Genomic DNA, 21572 nt, shown 5'->3' on the forward strand with positions numbered 1-21572 from the left:
TACACCTGTGAGCATGGACGCGCTTGTTTTTTTGGGTTTTTTTTTAAAAGGTTCCTTCATGTAATGATCTGCTAGAGGGTGTGGGGGGGCCACAGCCCCGTCCTCCAGGGCTTGAAGCAGGTGTGGAGGAGATCAAAACTCCAGACATCCAGAGGCCCCCAGAACACAAGAGACCAAGGAAGACCAACAGAGGGGCAGCCGCGCCACTGTCCTGGAAAGAGCTGAGGAGAGTTCCAGATGAGGGCTCACTCAGCAGCCGCGGAGCAGAAGCCAGGGGGAGTTGCACTGACGCGCCCATGAGCTCCGCCGGCAGCCAGCCGTGCCTGAGTGACCGAGCCCCAGGCTGAGAGGCCGGGGGCACCCCACCTCCGAAGTGGCCCGAGCGAGCCCCAGGCTCCAGGCCCCGATAAGCGGCCGCCAAGGAGTGAGCCGGTGTGTAACTGGACGCCCATCCCCGGACACAAAGAACCACCAACGCACCGATGTCTGAGGGAGTCCGCCACTGGCAGGGGAAGTGGTGGTGGGGGGAGATAGGCCTCCAAACCTTGGAGGACCTGGGATGTCCCCAGAGAGGTGCCGTCTGATACCCAACCTGACATATAGACACAGGCACACACAGATACAAACATCCGTTCCCACCCTCATGCTCTCATATGCACTTACTCCACACTCAACCAACGTGGAGACAGACATAAAGAGACGCTGTACACACGATCACACTCCCCAAGCGTACTCTACGAACCGGGTCTAGGTACCCTTGCCCCTGGAGGGGGGAACTGCACCCAGACCCAGGTGGTGTTACCCTTTTCCCTGCGGTGGGGGGAGGCAGACCGCCCCGACTCCGCAGCAGCAGGGAGGCCCCACACTCCAGACCGCAGTCGGACGGCCAACTCCTCCTCCCAGCCCCCCTGCTCCAGCAGGTCGCAGAGAATGGGGGTGAGAGAAGACTCCAAACCTCCCTCCACCCGCTCATAGCTTAAAGCTATGCTGTTTGTTATCGATTGTTGTCTTCCACTGAGATTGCAATTAAGGTGAACAGTGCGAACCTGCGGAAGTGCTGAGCTTTTAGACCCTGAACAGTATGAGAAGAATTGACGAATAATCAAACATCCTAACCTGGTCTGCTTCACTGAGTCCAGCAGGAATGCTTCTGTCAGCTTTTTTATACAGTGTGGTAGCTGCTGTGAAAGACATCCACCTCTGTATGGATTTTTTACTTGCAGCACACTAACAAGATTTTCCCAACAGGTCATCATTAGGATAAAATGCGAGACTTTGGCAGAGGTTTCTGGGTTAGAAAAATTAGCTCTCAGTTGACATTCAGCACATCCAGAATTTATCCCAAACAACCTGGGTGAATTTATAATGTGACAGATGCATGTCGAAACCTGCCATTATGGGCACAGGTCAGACATCCTTGGCTTCATCTTTCACACAAACCCTGATTATCAGTTCATTGTTCGACCTTTATTACTATTACTACCATTAAAAAGGGATAAAAGGCAAATAAGGTATGGGTTCAGAGTGCTGAACTATGTAATAGAATGAACATCTAAAGCAAGTCACATTTCAGTTCACATTTCAGGCACTGCAGTTTCTTCATTGTTCCCAAATTACTGGCAATATGAAGTCAAACACGTGGGTCACCCATTACTCTCTCGTCCACACTGCTGAGAGCTGTTTGAAACGCTTTCAGTGCGCACATAGAAATTTAAATTCTATTAGTATGTAACTATGGCACCATTCCACCCTCCAACGGCATCCCCCTCTCTATCACTGTTGATTGCATTTACTTATTTGGGTGTAATGGAACTGGCTTGAAAATATGCCATGCTGCATGGAATAGCTCTCTGCCTGGAAATATGCCATCATTATGCTTAACCACTCTGGGTGATTACCTACCTGCCAATTTCATCTGATTCCATACTTCATGCGACATATTGGGGAAGAAGTGACAGTCTATGATGTATAAAAGTGAATTTTCACTAAACAGCATCCTGTGAAATGACGGTCACGATGGACGTGGAGTCGGATTTGGCAGTTCGCTGCCAGTCACTGAATACGCTCTACAAGAATAAATTGCTGACTGGCATAAATATTTTTTGACTGTTGTGGCCTTAATGCGCAGTCATGGTTGGATGGGTGCTATATTTTAACAGGCTGGGGTGTGTTGGAAATAGACTGTGTGGAGAAAGTCAAGGAGGGTGAGCAAGATAAGGCCAAGTAGTTTAGCCCAGAAACAGCGAGTGTGTTACATTATTTCTATTACAAACCCAGTGAGACCAAATGAATGCAATTAAAACCAATCAAACCTGCCTGTTTTTTTATGAAATGATAATTATGTAGAACCATAGGAAATTAACCTTTTTTTAATCAAATGGCCAGTGATTTAATTAGAGGGTAAAATGTCTGTATGTGACCCAAGCACTGGGTGAAGAAAGCTCAGCACTGTTATCCTGCAGGCTCGGTTGGGATAGACTCATACAGGTCTCATGCAAGCAGCCCACCATATAAACTAACCACACAGATAGCAGCGTGCTAAGATATCAGAGCATTTGTGACAAAAAGAGTGAATAATGGACTCTGGATATTACTCAGCTGCATAGAATTACAGGTCAAAACGAGAATAAATGCAGAGCACCATCTTCTGGATGTGTAAAAAAAGGTTTGCTGGTAAATTTGCCACATACACTGTTAAAAGTAGAAATACACTTTTTTGTTTTTTATTCCTTTGGTAAACACCGGATGCTACATTTTCCAAAAAGCTACTTTATAGCTATTTTCCAGGAAAGAAGAAAAACACATTTCCATTCCAGCTTCTCAAGCTCGACAAAGCTCCTTCTGAGCCGCAGAATATATTACATAACAGTTTGCCTCCATGAAGCCCTTTGATGTGTACAGTCAGCGGAGAATCCCTTAAAACTTCATAAATGATGTGTGTTTTTAGACAGATTCCTCTGTTGGTCTCCATAATTGATTCAAAATATTCATCAATTTATTCACCACTGGTGTAAAATCCTAACAGTAATCCAGCACTTAGGGCCATAAAAGTGGATTTTAGCTGCTGTTCACCAAAGTCACTTCCTAATTAAATTACCTCATTCTTTATTGTTAAAAAAATCAATCAATTTCATCAAGCTCAAAGTTTATAGCCTCAAAAACATGTCATTCTCTCTGTATTCTGACTGTAAACTGTACTCCACCCTGCCAGCCGTGTTTCCAGAAACAGATTTTAGAAGTAGCTTGGGTAAGTAGCCCATATGTTGTTGGGATTATGTTCTCAAAGGGAACATGAATGTCGGAAATGTATCAGCATGGCTGACAGTTGTGACTGTTACCAGAGCTGTAGATTTTATAGCTTGTTCTGCCTTTGTTCTAATGACCAGATCCCTTAAGAGCTCTTGTTGTGCTACTCGGCTGCACTGGTGGTGTAATATTCTTAATGCAGCTGTCAATCCTATTATGGTCCGTCACTTTTGTGATGGAAAAGTGTAAGCAGCAGTCTGGGAGACAAAGTCTCAATCTGCGTCTTTCTCTCAGTTTCTTAATCTCTCGCTCATAATCCCTCATCCACTGTTAGTCCTCTCACTCTCTCCGTAATTAAAGATTCAGCTGTCAGATTGCAGTTTTACTGTTTCCACCCTCATTCTTCTTAGGTTTCACCCTTCTAACCAACTGACGGTTTGTTTAAGAGCTAATGCTGCACACAGTTTAACCCTGTAATTCTGACTAATCTTAAACCTGTTACCGAGCTAACGTGGAAAAAATAAATGCTTAGCAATCCCCCTTTCATGTTTTTGCATTGGCTACTAGTTGAAGTATGTTAGCCTGTAGTTTATCGCCCCGCTGGGTCAAATTGCAGCCTGTTGTTGGTATAGAAATGTCTGTGAGCCATCGATCGCCTCCCCGGGCCCTCTGGAACAGATGCACAGCGACAGTGAAAATTGAAACAGGAGTCTGCTACCACTCATAATTCCATGACAGTGAAATGAAACACATCTCAAGAAAGCAATCAGACTCTTAAATTACCTTTCTTGAGGGGGGCATTGTTTGCAGATCAGCAGAACTATCCTTGCTCTGTCCCTTTATGTCACTGTATCGCTCGCTCAGTCTCTCTCCCTGCCTCTCAGACACTCTGCGTGCAGTAATGAGTGGCAGAGTGGCGATGTTGTGTTGATTTATTGCATGGTTGCCCAAGTGGAACCTGGATGGAATTTGTCTGTCATTGGGGTGTCACTTAGATGGAAACACCTGTGATGCCTAGGGACAACTAACCGCTCCATCAGGAATGGGTTCCCGACTGAGCTATCAGCCTATCCTAGATGCATGCACACAAATTTACACAGGTACACAATCACGTGCGCTAGGACTGAAAACAAAATGCACTCTGTACTGACAAAGCTACACAGTCTTTACTGTGAATAAAATATTGATTTATTACCATTCTATTTTTATTTTTATGTTACGAAGCAGCCCAGCTTTTTCAGAATTGGGTTCACAACATGAACCAAAGTGCTTTAGCTGCCCTAATCTAACAACAACAGGCTGTATATAAGAAATAAATATGGCCTCCAGGTCTGAAACGTGACGCCAGCTCTGCAATTCTTTCTAAAGACCAAAGGAGGGAATGACTCGTCTGCTTGAAAAAACTGATTATACAGAAATCTGCTTACTTAATCTATATTTCTAAGCACTTTTCTATTTAGATTATGATTGCAATTGTATAACATATAGTGAGCCACTGATAAAGAAAAACTGCTAAAGCAATTTAGTTGTATGGAAATCTCCTTTTCACTCCATGAAAAGATCAGTTTTGTTACTTTAATAGAATATTTTGCATAGATCCAGTTATAAAAGATGATTTTATAAGTTAAGCTACCCCAGAGTAAAATAGTTCAAGCTCTTCCTACCAATATACCACTCCAACACTGCAGCATGCCGTTTCTTAACAACACATGCACACATACCTAAACAGGATGGGGGACATTGTTGGCAAGATGCAGGAGTAGCGTTGTATCAGCTTTGTGTCCTTGTCATTGTTCCCCGGGGTATTCTGGAAAGAAAGAGGAGGAGAGAAGGAGGAGAGCAGTTAACAGTTTGATCAATGGGAGAGATGGAAGCACATGCACACACACGCACATAGAGCTATGGGCACACACAACCATAAACAGATTTCTCAAATCCATCAGTGTAAACAAGAAAGGAAAATAAAGTAAAAATCCATCCCAGTGACTGAATTCCCCCAGAAATCTGGATGGACACATTTATTCAATGCGGCATATACACTGTGAGTTTCTGTAACAAACTCCTCACACTAGCAATGTTAAAGGATATGGGGGCAGAAAGATGGATGAATGGACCATTGAGCATATTTATTAATAAATATGATTTTTTTCTCTTCAATGCCGATGTGCTTAATGGTCTGTAGCGAACAAAGACATTTCAGCCTGTGAAACCAAAACTAATTAAGACAGTAAATGAACAAAACACATAATTAAAGACATTGCAACACTTCAGTATATTTTCATAATGCGATTCTGATTGAAGAGATTTCGAGCTGTAATCTGCCAGAGGTGCTTCTGCAATATGTCTACATTTGCTCATACATGGAAAGGTTGCAGAGTAGATTATAAAAGACACTCCTTATGGTATTTTTGGCTGTGTGATTTTCTTAGGAGCTATGTCTCACCATGCCTGGATGGAAGGGTAGTGACCAAAGTTATCAGCTGAACCAATCTAGCTTGGTTACTACAGTGCACAGGTACCTGCTAATAAGAGCTAAAATGTGAAGAAAATTATACTGGAATGTTATTAGCTGAAATAATCTAACTGCACACTTCTTAGGCTGTCTGTTATTTTAAAAATAAGTGCACAGCAAGTCATGAATTTGTGAGATAATTACAGTTAAAGCACTAAAACACATTCTACTTGAGTAATTTGAACTAGCTAATGTACCCCAATGGACTATAACACCTTGTGTTGGTACCGTCTGTACCAACAGAGCTGTTACTCAAAGTAGCCACGGCCCTTTTCATGCAAACTTTAAGCCTTAATACAGTTTAAAGTGGTAATTTATCATACAGGGGGTTGAAGTAGTATGCAAACATTGTTTTTTTGTACTGAAGTTCAACATTTTGTAGGAACTGCCTCATTTTTGGAGCTAAACTCAAGTGGCCACTCTTGGAACAGCAGTTTTTGGTTCTAGTGGAGCGGTCCCCAACCTTTTTTGTGCCACGGACCGGCCTTTAAGGTGTCACGGATAAATACAACAAAATAAAATCAGTACCGGCACCAAAAAAAAGAAGATTTATTCATAACACATGGGAAAAGATCCAGGGAAACTGAGTTAATGATAAAAACGATTAAAAAAATAATGCTAAAAACCAATAAAAACCCTGAAAACCATAAATTTCACACCCGAGCCTCAACTATCGCAGCCTGGTACCAAACAACTCACGGACCGCTACCAGTCCGTGGCCCGAGGGTTGGAGACCGCTCTTCTAGTGGACTGTCTTGATATGAGGAATAAGTTGTTACAATTAAGTCCACATGTGTGAGTCGTCTTAACTGAACACTAACTTTTGAATACTGAAAAGATAACAGCTTATGATCCAAATGCAACATGGTGAATGGTCTCAATCAAGGGAGAGGACTATGGGACAAAAAGAAGCCTTTAGAGGTTAGAAACAAACGAGATGACCCTGAGTGTCATGTTTTCCCTGCTGAAGTGTCCTTGACCAAGACACTGTATCTCTGTCTGCTTAAAGAGCTTTTCTATAGTGGTTTTCCTTATGGAGATCAATAATGTATCGCATGAATCATAAATTCAACCACAAGGACAGAGATTCCCCACCTCTTGTAATTTATATGTCTCTGAAAACGATGTAACAGTCAGTTCTGCTGACACAGGATTTTTCTTTTTAAAAAAAGACACATTTCTGGATACTGATCACCTCCACTAGGAAATACTGAGGGTTAAGTGCTTTGCTCAAGGGCACTTGAAGTAGAGGTGGTAGTCACTAGCTGCTTTGACCTGTATGGATTTTATTTTCTCAGCTACAAGCTCATCCTACTCCTTTAAAGAGTATAATTTTACATTTGCAGGTCAGTGACATCCTAGCCTATCATTTTGTGCACCATAAGCACAAGTTGAACTCTTTCCATCTGTCTTTTTTCCCCTTTGCAGACTAGCTCAATATAGTTCTTAGCAGGCACATTGATGTGTGGCACTGGGATACACATCAGTGCTAATCACTGTTTGGGGCAAAGACCCAGCTCACTGGCCGTGTCACCAGGGTGTGGTGAATCCTATCAGTCCCCAGCAGATATTGCCCCCCACTTTTTCTCAGCTACTCCTCTGTATAGTTGGGTTGTCATCCACAGGGTCAACAAAGCACTGTTGAGTGTGTATTAGCTATATGGCTAATCTTTACAGCTCCGTTTCATTGAAAGAGGCTTTCACAATAGGCTTTTGTTTGCTCAGGGAAACAGTCCAGCATGTATTTTGCCTTTATAGTTGAAAGCTGGTCAAACTGCAAGAACGAAAAGTGCACTCAAAACAGGAAGCCGTGAAATAACGACACCGGCAATCGTCTCTGCCAGAATTGTTCTTCAGATTGAACTGATTGAACGGGCCAGACTGTGGAAAATCTTTTGTTTTCAGGCCCTGACTTTCTCACTCTGCCTCTTCCTCTGCTTGTCTTTTGAACTCAATCCTCAGCTACGGCTGTTGTGATTAATGGCAGCCATTCATTAACTTGATCAACCACTTTAGCAGAGATTATTAATCAGATGCTTATTTAAATGTCACCACCGAGCAGCTGAGAGGAAATGAGGCCACTGGGAAATTGAGTTTTTGTGTGTGGGCTGCTTGTCTGTTGTCTGTGTGTGTGTGTGTGTGTGTGTGTGTGTGTGTGTGTGTGTGTGTGTGTGTGTGTGTGTGTGTGTGTGTGTGTGTGTGTGTGTGTGTGCGTGTTTGCGCACTGTGCATGTTTACTTGCTGGAATATTTCCTCACACTGCTAACCTTGAACTCATTCATATGCTGTTATACATGCATTTGTGGGAGCAGCTAATACTGAAGGGATATGTAGCAATGGAGCCTAATGTTCAATTCCAAATGAGACGCATTGTGTCTCATTAATAAAACATTTTGTTGTGCCTGCATTATGAAGAGCATTACAATACTTATGGGATTGTTCAGTTATTAGAAATTCACACCTCCTGACAGCTTTGCAGGGCTCTGCTTCATTTCTATGTGTGGGCCTAAAGTATAGGCTATATGTGCTGTATATAGAAGATTTATAACATTTATCACTAAACATGCTGCCAAATAGGGATAATCAGGACCTACGTATCATTTGTTTCAGAAAGTTTTACCACAGCAAATTCGTAATGATTGTTTTCGTGTCCAGAGTTGCCACTGCCAAACTGCTAGTACAAACATGTTTTGAAGAAATGTAATGAGCAAATTTGAGCTGGCATTTGCAAGCTGCTCATGTTTGCTTTCACATACAGTCCAGACCGTGTGTATTTTCACAGCTACGTTTTTTTTCCCGCTCATTGGGGGCTGTGCTTCAGCGCATTCAGTTTGAAATGAAATATTGGATATTACACTGAAGTCCCTGGTCTTTGCTAAAATTTGAGCAGGATTATGCCAATATTGAGAGAACTGTGTGGGAGGTATTTTCACACATAAGGGCCAGATTTTTAGGGATCTAAGTGACATGAAGTCAGAAAAAAATTTAATATTCTGTGGAGAAAAAAAAAGAGCAAAAACTTCAATGACAGCCTGAAGTCTTTGACACACAAACCAGGCCCTTTTATCTTCCCTGGTGTTGCTCACACAGACCTTCAGCTATTGCTTATTGTGGGGAAGTTTTTTCCATGCATGCTTTTTTTATACAATGAACTCATCTATTTGTGGATTTTAAAGTCGTATTCCTTTACACGGTCACATTGTTACTCCTCACAGTCAGAATAAGTTTTCTGTGGAAGCTGTTATCACAACCTTTAGTTACTTTTTAAAAAATAAATGACAACTAAACACCACGTGAATATTTGCAAGTAAAATGTGTGGCTTTGTGTGACCTTTAGATGTGCTTTTTTAAAAATCTGATGGTTAACAGTGTACTTTAACCCAAACGAAGATCTAACCCTAATCAAGTAGTTTCTGTGGCTGTGTGAACAAATAGTTCTAGCGCCTGACTTTCTTCTTGTGGCTGCTCCTTTTAGGGGTCGCCACATCTACCTTTATCTCACCCTATCGTTAACATCCTAATTGTTGTATGCCTAAACGTAACTAAACCAGGAATAAAAATGAAAGCAAATAGAAAGTGTAAGCAGAAATTAAAAATACTCCCAGACTGGAGTCTCCCAAGTGAATGTCTGGTATGCTTGTGCCACCTTCAGCCTTCCTGCCTTTAATGAAGAAGCTTATGCTTGGCTGCTAGTCTATTCGTTGCCTCACTTCCTCTTTTCCACTCTGTAAAGCCGACATCATTGCTGCAGTCCAATGATCTATCTGCCTGCCTTCTTTAAGCCAGTCAGCCTCCACTCTGTATACTTTAACTTGCGCTGCTCCTCTTTCATTCTCCCTTGCAGACTCCTTCGTCCAAACCACCCCCTCCCCATCTCCGGGGGGTCTGCCCTAATTCCCATCACCACTAGGATTTCATTCTGCCGTGATGGGCCATCAGAGTCAAATCACAGAATACCATAATTGTGCAGAGTTCCTCAAATATTCAAAGACTCAAACTGAAGTTGAGACCTGGCACTTTGTTGTAGTACTTTTTTAAGTAGCCAACTTAGCATGCAGATTATAGCTTCTGTGAATTCTGCTCTGTCTCTGGGAATTGCAGTGGTTGTGCTACCTTCTCTTTTTTTAACCATACCTGTTGTACATATAATAATATGCAAAAAAGCTGTTTGTGTGGTTAAGATTAAACTGTACGCTGGAGGTGTTTTTCTCTTTAAGTTGCCTGTGAATGAAGAGCACATATAGGACTTAAAGTCTGCATCCCAGGCTTTAAAGTGAGCAGTTCTGTGCTGCAAAGGGTAAACGCAGTAAGTCCCAGATTACACTTAGACGAGCTTTATGAAGGGAGGAGAGGGTGTGGCCAAGTGTGGATGTGCTCTGAATCCAGCTTGCTTCGAAAGCATTTATACGATAAAGCAGGGCCTTTAAAGACACTGCAGCGAATACGTCTGCAGAGAACGCACAGATCCCACATGTCAGCTGTCTGAGCTGAAATCTCTATTTTATGATATTTACCTTCAGTGTAGCAACACACAGAAAGAGCCTTCTGAAATGTCCCATTCACAGTGTAATCAGTATTAATAGTGCTGGTGAGCTGATGCATCCAATTTAACAGGGTTAAATCAGCTGCTGTGGAAGGAGTACACTTCTTCTGTATATGCTTCATGAATCATTCCATCAATCCATGTAATTGATTAAATTGATTAATCAGCGAGGGCAGAGAAGGTGATGGATGGCGAGAGGGATGGGACCCATCAGAATGAAATTCAAGAGCTGAAGTTTAAAAAGGTCAAAGGTCACACAAGTGACATTTATAGGCATAGCACCCTCTTCGTTCTTGATGTTAGGAATAACCTTTATCAAAGGTTCATGAATGTGTGTGTGTTTGCCCGAATGTGTGCGTGCATCGCCATAGATACATTCCACTTAGGTTTCTTGCCCCTGTGATCGTGTTTGGGTAAGTGATGCCAAAGCCCAATAATAAATCTGTGCCGCAACTATCATCGATGACCTGAAGGTTACAGTTTCATTAAGTGTCTTCCACTTTGATTTTCTCATCCCTCATGCCCTTCTGCTCTCCTGCCTGCCTAACTCCCCACTACACCTAGTAAAGATGCTCTGAGAGGCAATGTAGACACGGATAATGAGAAGGGGGGGGGGGCTTTCATAAGTGGTGCAGTCAGCAGGCTTTGAGGAATGCATTGACATTTAAGGAAATATACTGATTACCTTTCTGATCAGCCTAGTTTGTTATTGATCCTTGCCTAGTACACGTCTGCGTGTTTGCAGATGCAGCGCCCAGATGAGATAACAGTTTAACTCTGTTAATGCCTCTTATTACTTGATAAATGTTGATATCTATCATAACATAGTTTTATATTTCAGAGTCTATAATTACTCCATCTTTAAGGTGATCACGAGTTAAATATACTTGCCGTACTAATTAACATCAGACCTTTGCAAGTTGGCTGATATCCACACCAAGGCTGCCTCAAAGTCAGTCCACAAGAAGAAGAATCAATGCATCATATTTTGTTTATTTCAAACTCCCGTGTATGAATAAACAATACCTGCTTGTGTGTGTGTGGCTAGAGAGCGAGATCCTCCTTTTACATTCTTGTTTTTCATTATTTATAGTATATGTAAAGATAAAATGAGCTTAAACGATCAATGGAATAAAGATGCTAAATGGGCTCTAAATGTGTGGTTTTTAACCGTATACAAAAACTAGGCCACACCGCTTTCATTTGCAAATTTAACAAATGTTATATTACATTACAGCAAATTCACATGTTTTTCTTGTAAAAGGAAAAAAAATCACTCATAATATTGAAGCATATGGCATCTTTCACCACTTCTCCAGATGGAAAGACGACAAGTGGGTGGATTTGTTTGAAATGTACAAGCAAAGCATTGCTTTCTCCAAAAGACAAAAAACATGTTTACTACCACTTAGCTGTCCAAGGCCAGAGGAGCCACTTTTAAAATTGCGTGGTATTCCCCATTCAGCTTTTTAGAGATTGAATCATTGAGCCTAAGTTGAAAGCAACAATTAATCAGGAGGGAAGTGTAGTAAAAGCCTCAGGAGAAACTCTTGAGTACACTCTAAGCACGTCTCCTGACTGCTTTTGTGCTCACATGAATGTTTTACTGTCCCAGACGGTGTTAAAGTGCCAAAGAGAGAAGGGGTTTCGGCAGCCTTGCTACATTTGTCACAGGTATTCAACAGGCTCGTCTTCTCACCATTTGGGGAGGTTCCCATCTTCTGAATCTGTGAGAACAAAGCAGAAATTGAGCCAAGAGTGCCTATCTGAATCCTATCTGTTCCATCATTTGACTCCCTTTTTTTATATCACCGCAGCACAGGCGTCGGTGCAATGTTTTTCCGAGTCCGAAGTGCTCACACTCAAGTACCGACTCATGTCTAGACAGAAAAATTAGGGCATACATACAGACAAAAAAAAACTTTGACATTTAGACAAGGTGTTCACGCTGTGCAATCAGACCTCATTTTCCACACAGAGCTCAGTCAATGGTAGCCATGTCTCGATTTGGCAAGGAACAATCAGATTTAATGTGAAGCCTTTTTTTGTGTTTCTTGTTTCTGCAGGCTCTATCCTCAAAAGAATGCAGCCCGAAGATCACAGCTAACGGCATATCTTTGAAAGCCCAACCGCTCTGTTACTAGGCTGGAATAAAATGGGGTCTCTGGGAATGTATTGTAATTCTGTGGAGGTTTTACATCAAAGAGAATGCTGTATTTCAGGGCAGGTGACATGCAGTGGTGTAATAGTGGAATGCTGCATCAGAAAAGTAGCCTAATAACTTCATTGCTCTTTCCTTTTATTGAGAAACAATCATAAATAATCACACATCGCATGAATTTTAGACGCGTTTAAGCTTCACCGGTTTGTGCTTATGAAATTCTGATAGACTGAAAAAACACACACAAACCTCCTTGACAAGATACACACACTGAAATGATGATGTGAAAGACTAGTGAGAGTGTTCAAGAGTCAATTTCTGTCTTCTGTGAAGTCATCTGAAGAGTGATATTGAGTCTTTGGGGATAAGAGATGAGGCTGTGATGTTGCGCTAGCAGGAGGAGGGAACACAGCTCAGAAAGGCTGGCCTTGTTGATGTAATTTATTGCAACATTATTCAGGAAAAACTGCTAAAAAGCTCTCACTTGAAGCTGACTTTTTAAACTTTGCGTGACATGTTTCTTATCACGTACAGCTGGGAAGTTGAGTTTGATTTTTGTTCTGAATATGTAAAAGTTTGGTGGAGGATTACCGTCACAGCCTCGCAGTCTGCTAAAATTTTAAAACCTTTCTTTAGGACACATTTAATGTTTCTTCTCTTCCGTTTAGGTCTGTTAAGCCTCAGTTATGCTTTGTTCTGGCACTGCTAAATGGAACAAAAATGAGACTTATGTGGTGAGCTCAGGGGAGCCGAGCCCAAGAAAGGTTATCTTTGCTATATACTTTCCAGAGGCTTACAGCGTCATCTGCACAGGAAGCATTCATCTGAATGTCATGAATTACTGGATACGCATTCATCCACTGATTTGCAAAAAATGTAATCTAACCTGAATTGCTTTGAAATATAGCTAAAATAAGTGATGTTGTGTGTTAGCTAATGAGCTATGCTAGTGCTACCATTATCCATGCAAGCTATCTGATGGTTAAAACAAAATTCCAACCCGAATGAACATTTTTTTAAACACTGGCTATCTAACTGAGAAAGATTCTTCAGCTCTGACATGTTTGTGCATTTAGCTATTTGTGTTCCAGTAGTAAAATTAGAAAAGTGAGGATTTGTTATGCTTCCTAGCAAGGTGGAGTCATTCATCTACCACTAGCAATACAGCGCAGTACCAGTTTTCAGAATCAGAATCAGAATACTGTATTGATCCCTAGGGGAAATTATTTAAAAACAAATGCTTTATGCTTTTAAAAACACTTCTGCAACCCGTCGTGGGTAGAGACTGGTCAGGGCTCTTTATATGGCTTATTTAGCAGGTCACAGATCATAACAGATTACAGGTTTCGCAGTTTTGCTAACATTTGCATGCAATGCTGCCATCGTGGATTGTAAAGTCAGGACTCTCAAAAGTCAGGTTTACCAACATGGACCTTGAAATGCACCCCCAAGCAGGACATTTTTTAAGAAACGCAAACATCTTCATCATAAGTTACTAAACACAATTGGTCACCAATTTAAAAACAATTTTTGCCTTTTAAGGGTGTACTTACGATGTGATTAATAATCGTTGATGATCTATAATCGAACAGATTTTTTTTTTATCACAGTTAATTTTGATTTTTGTTTCTTTAAAGAATAATATTACATGATGCTGGTTGCATGTGATCTGTCGCTACCCAACCCTGATTGTGAGTAAATACTGACTTGACGGTGACCTCATGTTGGCATCAATAAGTTGGCTGCTACACTTCACAAAATCATCACCTGTCTTGGTTTAAAGCCAATTACTGTAAAATACAGCTGCAATGTCCTGATAACAATATTGAATTGAAGCACAAGCGTGCATTTGCCTCAATCCTCCAAATCGTTTGATTTTATTCAGAGCAATATCTGACAAACATATTAAGAGGTTGTTTTATTGTACTGCAGGACTTTGCATGTGGGTGGAGTAGATTTCTTTTTGTAATTTTATCAAACTACTCTAAGGAAACAAAAAAGCGTTTTTCAAATACTCCATAGATTTAAAAAAAAGGAAAAAAAGAATTGCCGCTCAGTTTGGTTTATTCATCCTGCTTTATCAGTTTCTAAAACGTTGGTCCTTTGGTTCAATGATTTCAGCTAGACTCGTTATTATGCATGCCCTGCAACGGTTTGTGAGCTCACACTTTCCAATGTTGTAGATGTGAACGTGCTAAAATGACAAACTAAACAACTGTATAGTAATTAAAATGCTAGCATGGTGATGTTAGCATATAGCTTAGTGCGGGTTCAGATAGACAAATAGATACTGGAGCACTTCCCAGTTTAAAACATTAATGGCACAGCTGCCTTAACAGTGTTGGTACCTGTAGTTAAAAAAATATTTTTTATGTTGCTTTAATGCTTAATCCACCAGTGCAAAGTGCAAAAGTCACACATAACCAGATGTTATATGGAGAATATCTGGAGAACTTCCTGTTGGTGACTTCAAAGAGGAAAAAGCAGCAAAGCATTCAGAGACGCTGAAATAATTTATACGTGAGGACAGCAGTTTGTTGTCTTTGCAGGAAGTTCCTCAGTACATAGATAAACCTTGTTGTGTTTTCCTCTGTAATGATTTTGATTTTGTAATCATATATTAAAAAATAATTTCCCCCTTCCTCTATTCTGCTCTCTCCTCAGATCCAGACTTTGGAGACATGGGAATACCCCCACCTCTGCCCTGTAGGTACACTCCCTCTCTCTCCCGCTTTCTGCTTTCTTTCTCTCTCTATAGCCATTCTTCTTCTCTTGTCTCTCTAAAGTGTATTTATGCTGTTTTACTATCACTTATATACATACTGTGTGTTGGTGCATGTGTTATACCTCTTAATCATCGGTGTTTGTCTGCATGAACCACACATGTGTGCATGCATTTGTTTTGGGTGTGTTTATACATATGCGTGTGTTTCAGCCTGTCAGTATGACATGGTTGGCCCAGAAGGTATCGTCGAGTCTCATCAGATCACCAGAGACGGAAAGGCCGGTGCCACAGAGGCCGTCGACTGTAAATGGTACATCCGTGCCCCGCCGCGCTCCAAGGTCAGTGACGTAAACTACGCTCCCATCAAACTGTGAATTTGATTTGAAGCCAAATTTTGAAATGTCACATGAAATAAAATGGAAATGAAATTGTGTCCCCATTAGCTGAGCTGATGACAGCACAACATAGTTACATCAGAAAGACTAATGTTCAGCTGACAAATCCTGGATGTATTCCTTGTGAAATTTCCGGCTTCTGTTGAGATATTGAGGATATTTTTTCTTAATAATTATCTGTTTCCTTTCTATATTTCGCCACACAGGCAGTAAGATCAGGGGTTGCATCAGGAAGCTTTGATATTACATGTCAGTTTGTCTGCAGCTGTCAGCAGTATCCCGACGAGAGTGTTTGTGGCTGGGGGGAGGACTTGTTTCCCCGCTAGGGTCAGACAGATAGGCAGAAGGGTTTATTTGGGGTCAGGCCCATTTTTTTAATCAGTGAGCTGTTGCCAAGAGGACTAGAGGGAGGGAAGAAAAAAAAAGAGAGCGCTGCAGAAGGAGAGAGGACTGAACAAACAAAGAGAGGCAGGAAGCGTTACCATTGATAAAATAGTGTTGGGTTGCAGTTTGACCCTGAGGCCTGCAACAGCCTGCATTTGTTTTCCTCGCCTGTGTTTTGCATATACAAATACAGGACATGCATATACATGCACACCTTTGCTCCAACCCCTAATACACACTAGACATGCTTCCTTATCTACTAGAGGTACCTGTGCTGCATTAATGCATGGGATTAAGTGTTTCCTAAGGGCAGAGCAGCAGTGCAGGAAAAGGCTATATTTTACAAATGCTACCACCTCTCATATGATTCTATATGGTTTGATCCTGTACATCCATGACTGCAGTAAATCTGCTGCTCAAATAGTGTTGGCCCTCTTCTGAGTGCATTTGGGGGGTTTGATTTGATAGCATAAGGCCACAATTTTACTTTGACTTTCATGGTTAGAACAATTCTTTGAAGGGCAGGAAGGAATTATGGTGTCTGCATAGTTAAAATGTTAAAATATTTGATCTCCCTCGTAATACTAAAACTATAAATCGTGACATTAAATAAACCCATGTTTTATATTACAGTGTCTTTTGGATCTGCGCGTGTCTGGTTTGTACATATGTGAGAATGTATTTATAACTTTGGTCATGACAGGCTTCTTTAACTATGACTCACTTATGGCACAGACATGTGGTTCATTTATTTTTATCGTCCTTATTATCTTCATTATGCCACTGTAGAAAGTCAGATGACCAAAAGAACTGGTTGTATGTAAACACAAAATGTATATGTCTTCTTTGCAAGCTACATAGAAATCTGTTCAGTTTTAAAGACAAACAAAACCTAACCTGTAAACTTTGGGTTTGATGTTTACCTGGAATACAGTAATGTTAGTCTGTGAAGGTTCTCAGTCATCCAGGTCATCGTAGTCAAAGGAGCTTGCAAAGAAAAGCGTCTGGACTTCTTTAAGTTGCTTGAAGACGTTTCACCTCTCATCCGAGAAGCTTCTTCAGTTCTAAGGTCAAATGGTGGAGAGTCCCAGATATAAACCTAGTGGGAGTTTCCCCCCACGGAGGGACAAAAGGACCCCCTGATGATCCTCTAATCGCCTGAGCCAAGGTGTGAAACTGGGTGTGGGTCCCCATCAGCCAGAGTTTCGGGTGTGTTCATTGTGAAACCTGGCCCCACCTTATCATGCGAATTCCTGAGATCAGATGGCCCAGGATGTGAGTGGGCGTTAAGGCATCTGGGAAGGGATCTCAAAACTGGATTATAGATGGCAGAGAGTTGGTGTCGTAAACCCCCGCCTCTGTTCAAAGATGGTCGCTCACAGTGGACATAGATGGCTTCTTTCACTCCTCTTTCAAACCATCTGTCCTCTCTGTCCAAAATGTGAACGTTGGCATCCTCGAAAGAGTGTCCTTTATCCTTAAGATGCAGATGGACTGCTGAGTCTTGTCCTGTGGAGGTGGCTCTTCTGTGTTGTGCCATGCGCTTGTGAAGTGGCTGTTTGGTCTCTCCAATGTAGAGGTCTGGGCATTCCTCGCTGCACTGTACAGCATACACCACATTGTTAAGTCTGTGTTTTGGCGTTTTGTCTTTCGGGTGAACCAGTTTCTGTCTGAGCGTGTTGCTGGGTCTGAAATACACCGGGATGTCATGCTTGGAGAAAACTCTCCTGAGTTTCTCTGATACACCGGCTACATAGGGGATGACAATGTTGTTGCGTCTGTCCTTCTTATCCTCCCTCGCTGGTGTCTGGTCTTCTTTTCTGTGCCTCTTTGCTGACTTTAAGAACGCCCATTTAGGATAGCCGCACGTTTTGAGTGCTTCCTTTACATGTGTGTGTTCTTTCTTTTTTCCTTCAGGCTTAGAGGGAACATGTTCTGCCCGGTGGTGTAGGGTCCTAATTACTCCAAGTTTGTGTTCCAGAGGGTGATGGGAGTCAAAGAGGAGGTACTGGTCCGTGTGTGTGGGCTTCCGCTAAACTTCGATGTTGAGTTTGCCGTTCTCTTCAATGTGCACAGCGCAGTCCAGGAAAGGCAAACAGTTGTCCTTTGTGTCTTCCCTGGTGAACTTGATGTTTTTATCCACAGCGTTGATGTGCGCAGTGAAGGATTCCACTTCTTGGGTCTTGATTTTGACCCAGGTGTCGTCCACATATCTGTACCAGTGGCTGGGTACTCTTCCTTTGAAAGAGCCAAGAGCCTTCCTTTCCACTTCCTCCATGTAAAGGTTGGCTACAATAGGTGACACGGGGGAGCCCATGGCACAGCCATGTTTTTGTCTGTAGAAGCCTTCGTTGTACTTGAAATATGTAGTGGTGAGGCAGAGGTCTAACAGTGTGCAGATCTGATCGGGTGTGAAGTTGGTCCTGTCCTCCAAGGAGCTGTCTTCTTGTAGTCGTTTTCTGACAGTCTCCACGGCCTCCGTGGTGGGTATGCAAGTGAAGAGAGAGACTACATCAAAGGACACCATGGTTTCATCTGGATCCAGGGTAAGTTTCTGGACCTTGTCTGTAAAGTCAGTGGAGTTCTTGATGTGGTGTGGGGTGTTCCCCACGAGAGGAGCAAGGATGGTAGCAAGGTGTTTAGCAATGTTATAAGTGACTGAGTTTATGCTACTGACTATGGGTCTGAGTGGGACAGCTTCCTTGTGGATTTTAGGAAGTCCATAGATGCAGGGTATGGCATCACCTGGGTAAAGGCGGTGATATGTAAGGCGGTCAACAATTTTGTCCTTTTCAAAGTCTTGAAGGCAAGCTATAACTTTCTTTTTGTAGCTGCTTGTGGGGTCTCGCTTTAAGGCTTCGTAGGTATTGTTGTCACTGAGGAGAGTAGTGATCTTTGTATGGTAATCTGTAGTGTTTAGGACCACGGTGCATCTTCCCTTATCAGCTGGTAAAACAGTGATGTTGTGGTCTTTGCTCAGGGAAGCGACGGCCTTCTTTTCCTGTATTGTGAGGTTGGATGGAGGGACTTTGGCACTGGAGAGCGTGGCTGAGACTTTCATCCTGATTTGCTCTGCTTCTGTCTGTGATAATTTATTAATCCGTATGGCAGATTCTGTGGCTGTGATGAGGTCCACTATGGGCAACTGTTGTGGAGCAATGGCAAAATTGAGTCCTTTGGCTAATACTCTCTTTTCAGGTTCAGTGAGAATCCTGTCTGAAAAGTTCTTAACCCATTTCTCCTGACTGACATCAGGTGTGTTTTCTTCTCTGGGTTGTGTAGGTTCAGGATGAGGAGTGTGTGTTTTTGAAAGCAAGGTGTGAAATTTCCTGCGTTGTCTTTCTTTTCCTCTAGAGTGTTGGGCCCGCTGAGCCTTGTCCACAAACTTGTAAACCTCTTCTAAGATTGGAGAGGGTAGAAGGATTTCCAGTTCCTACAGGGTCTGGCTGATCTTGATCTGGAGGGCATCTATGGTGAAATGGACCTGTCTTATCCTTTCACTTAAAAGTTGATTTTGTGCTCTCTGTAGAATCAAGTCTGCTCTGTATCCCCTGACAGTGGATCCAAGGCGCAGGCTCTTAGGAACAACTCTGCTTTGTCTACATCTTAGGTTGAAACGGAGATGGTTCCTATAATCTGCTAGTTTCCTTGATTCCCTTTCATACTCCCGCACCAGTTGAAGGGTGTTCCTCCCAAAATGTACGGCAATATGTCTGTGAAGGTTCTCAGTCATCCAGGTCATCGTAGTCAAAGGAGCTTGCAAAGAAAAGCGTCTGGACTTCTTTAAGTTGCTTGAAGACGTTTCACCTCTCATCCGAGAAGCTTCTTCAGTTCTAAGGTCAAATGGTGGAGAGTCCCAGATATAAACCTAGTGGGAGTATCCCCCCACAGAGGGACAAAAGGACCCCCTGATGATCCTCTAATCGCCTGAGCCAAGGTGTGAAACTGGGTGTGGGTCCCCATCAGCCAGAGTTTCGGGTGTGTTCATTGTGAAACCTGGCCCCACCTTATCATGCGAATTCCTGAGGTCAGATGGCCCAGGATGTGAGTGGGCGTTAAGGCGTCTGGGAAGGGATCTCAAAACTGGATTATAGATGGCAGAGAGTTGGTGTCGTAAACCCCCGCCTCTGTTCAAAGATGGTCACTCACAGTGGACATAGATGGCTTCTTTCACTCCTCTTTCAAACCATCTGTCCTCTCTGTCCAAAATGTGAACGTTGGCATCCTCGAAAGAGTGTCCTTTATCCTTAAGATGCAGATGGACTGCTGAGTCTTGTCCTGTGGAGGTGGCTCTTCTGTGTTGTGCCATGCGCTTGTGAAGTGGCTGATTGGTCTCTCCAATGTAGAGATGTAGTCTCTCTCTCTTTGATGTAGTCTCTCTCTTCACTTGCATACCCACCACGGAGGCCGTGGAGACTGTCATAAAACGACTACAAGAAGACAGCTCCTTGGAGGACAGGACCAACTTCACACCCGATCAGATCCGCACACTGTTAGACCTCTGCCTCACCACTACATATTTCAAGTACAACGAAGGCTTTTACAGACAAAAACATGGCTGTGCCATGGGCTCCCCCGTGTCACCTATTGTAGCCAACCTTTACATGGAGGAAGTGGAAAGGAAGGCTCTTCTTCTTTCAAAGGAAGAGTACCCAGCCACTGGTACAGATATGTGGACGACACCTGGGTCAAAATCAAGACCCAAGAAGTGGAATCCTTCACTGCACACATTAACTCTGTGGATAAAAACATCAAGTTCACCAGGGAAGACACAAAGGACAACTGTTTGCCTTTCCTGGACTGCGCTGTGCACATTGAAGAGAACGGCAAACTCAACATCGAAGTTTAGCGGAAGCCCACACACACGGACCAGTACCTCCTCTTTGACTCCCATCACCCTCTGGAACACAAACTTGGAGTAATTAGGACCCTACACCACCGGGCAGAACATGTTCCCTCTAAGCCTGAAGGAAAAAAGAAAGAACACACACATGTAAAGGAAGCACTCAAAACGTGCGGCTATCCTAAATGGGCGTTCTTAAAGTCAGCAAAGAGGCACAGAAAAGAAGACCAGACACCAGCGAGGGAGGATAAGAAGGACAGACGCAACAACATTGTCATCCCCTATGTAGCCGGTGTATCAGAGAAACTCAGGAGAGTTTTCTCCAAGCATGACATCCCGGTGTATTTCAGACCCAGCAACACGCTCAGACAAAAACTGGTTCACCCGAAAGACAAAACGCCAAAACACAGACTTAACAATGTGGTGTATGCTGTACAGTGCAGCGAGGAATGCCCAGACCTCTACATTGGAGAGACCAAACAGCCACTTCACAAGCGCATGGCACAACACAGAAGAGCCACCTCCACAGGACAAGACTCAGCAGTCCATCTGCATCTTAAGGATAAAGGACACTCTTTCCAGGATGCCAACGTTCACATTTTGGACAGAGAGGACAGATGGTTTGAAAGAGGAGTGAAAGAAGCCATCTATGTCCACTGTGAGCGACCATCTTTGAACAGAGGCGGGTGTGTATGACACCAACTCTCTGCCATCTATAATCCAGTTTTGAGATCCCTTCCCAGACGCCTTAATGCCCACTCAC

The 21572-nt window shown here is 42.7% G+C and overlaps 1 protein-coding gene across 1 annotated transcript in view; it reads left to right on the forward strand.

Moving 5' to 3' along the window:
- The window catches only part of neto1l (neuropilin (NRP) and tolloid (TLL)-like 1, like), an 89246-nt gene that overhangs the window by 44964 nt on the left and 22710 nt on the right, over window positions 1-21572 (forward strand). The window contains exons 8-9 of the mRNA XM_085287312.1: window positions 15127-15168; window positions 15398-15525. Coding sequence (XP_085143438.1) covers window positions 15127-15168; window positions 15398-15525 — 170 coding nt within the window. The remainder of the gene's footprint in view (window positions 1-15126; window positions 15169-15397; window positions 15526-21572) is intronic.

This window comes from Mchenga conophoros, linkage group LG9, assembly GCF_057382185.1.
Source record: "Mchenga conophoros isolate Kocher_MC1m ecotype Shallow Benthic linkage group LG9, M_conophoros_male_GT1.1, whole genome shotgun sequence".
Classification (NCBI taxonomy): domain Eukaryota; kingdom Metazoa; phylum Chordata; class Actinopteri; order Cichliformes; family Cichlidae; genus Mchenga; species Mchenga conophoros.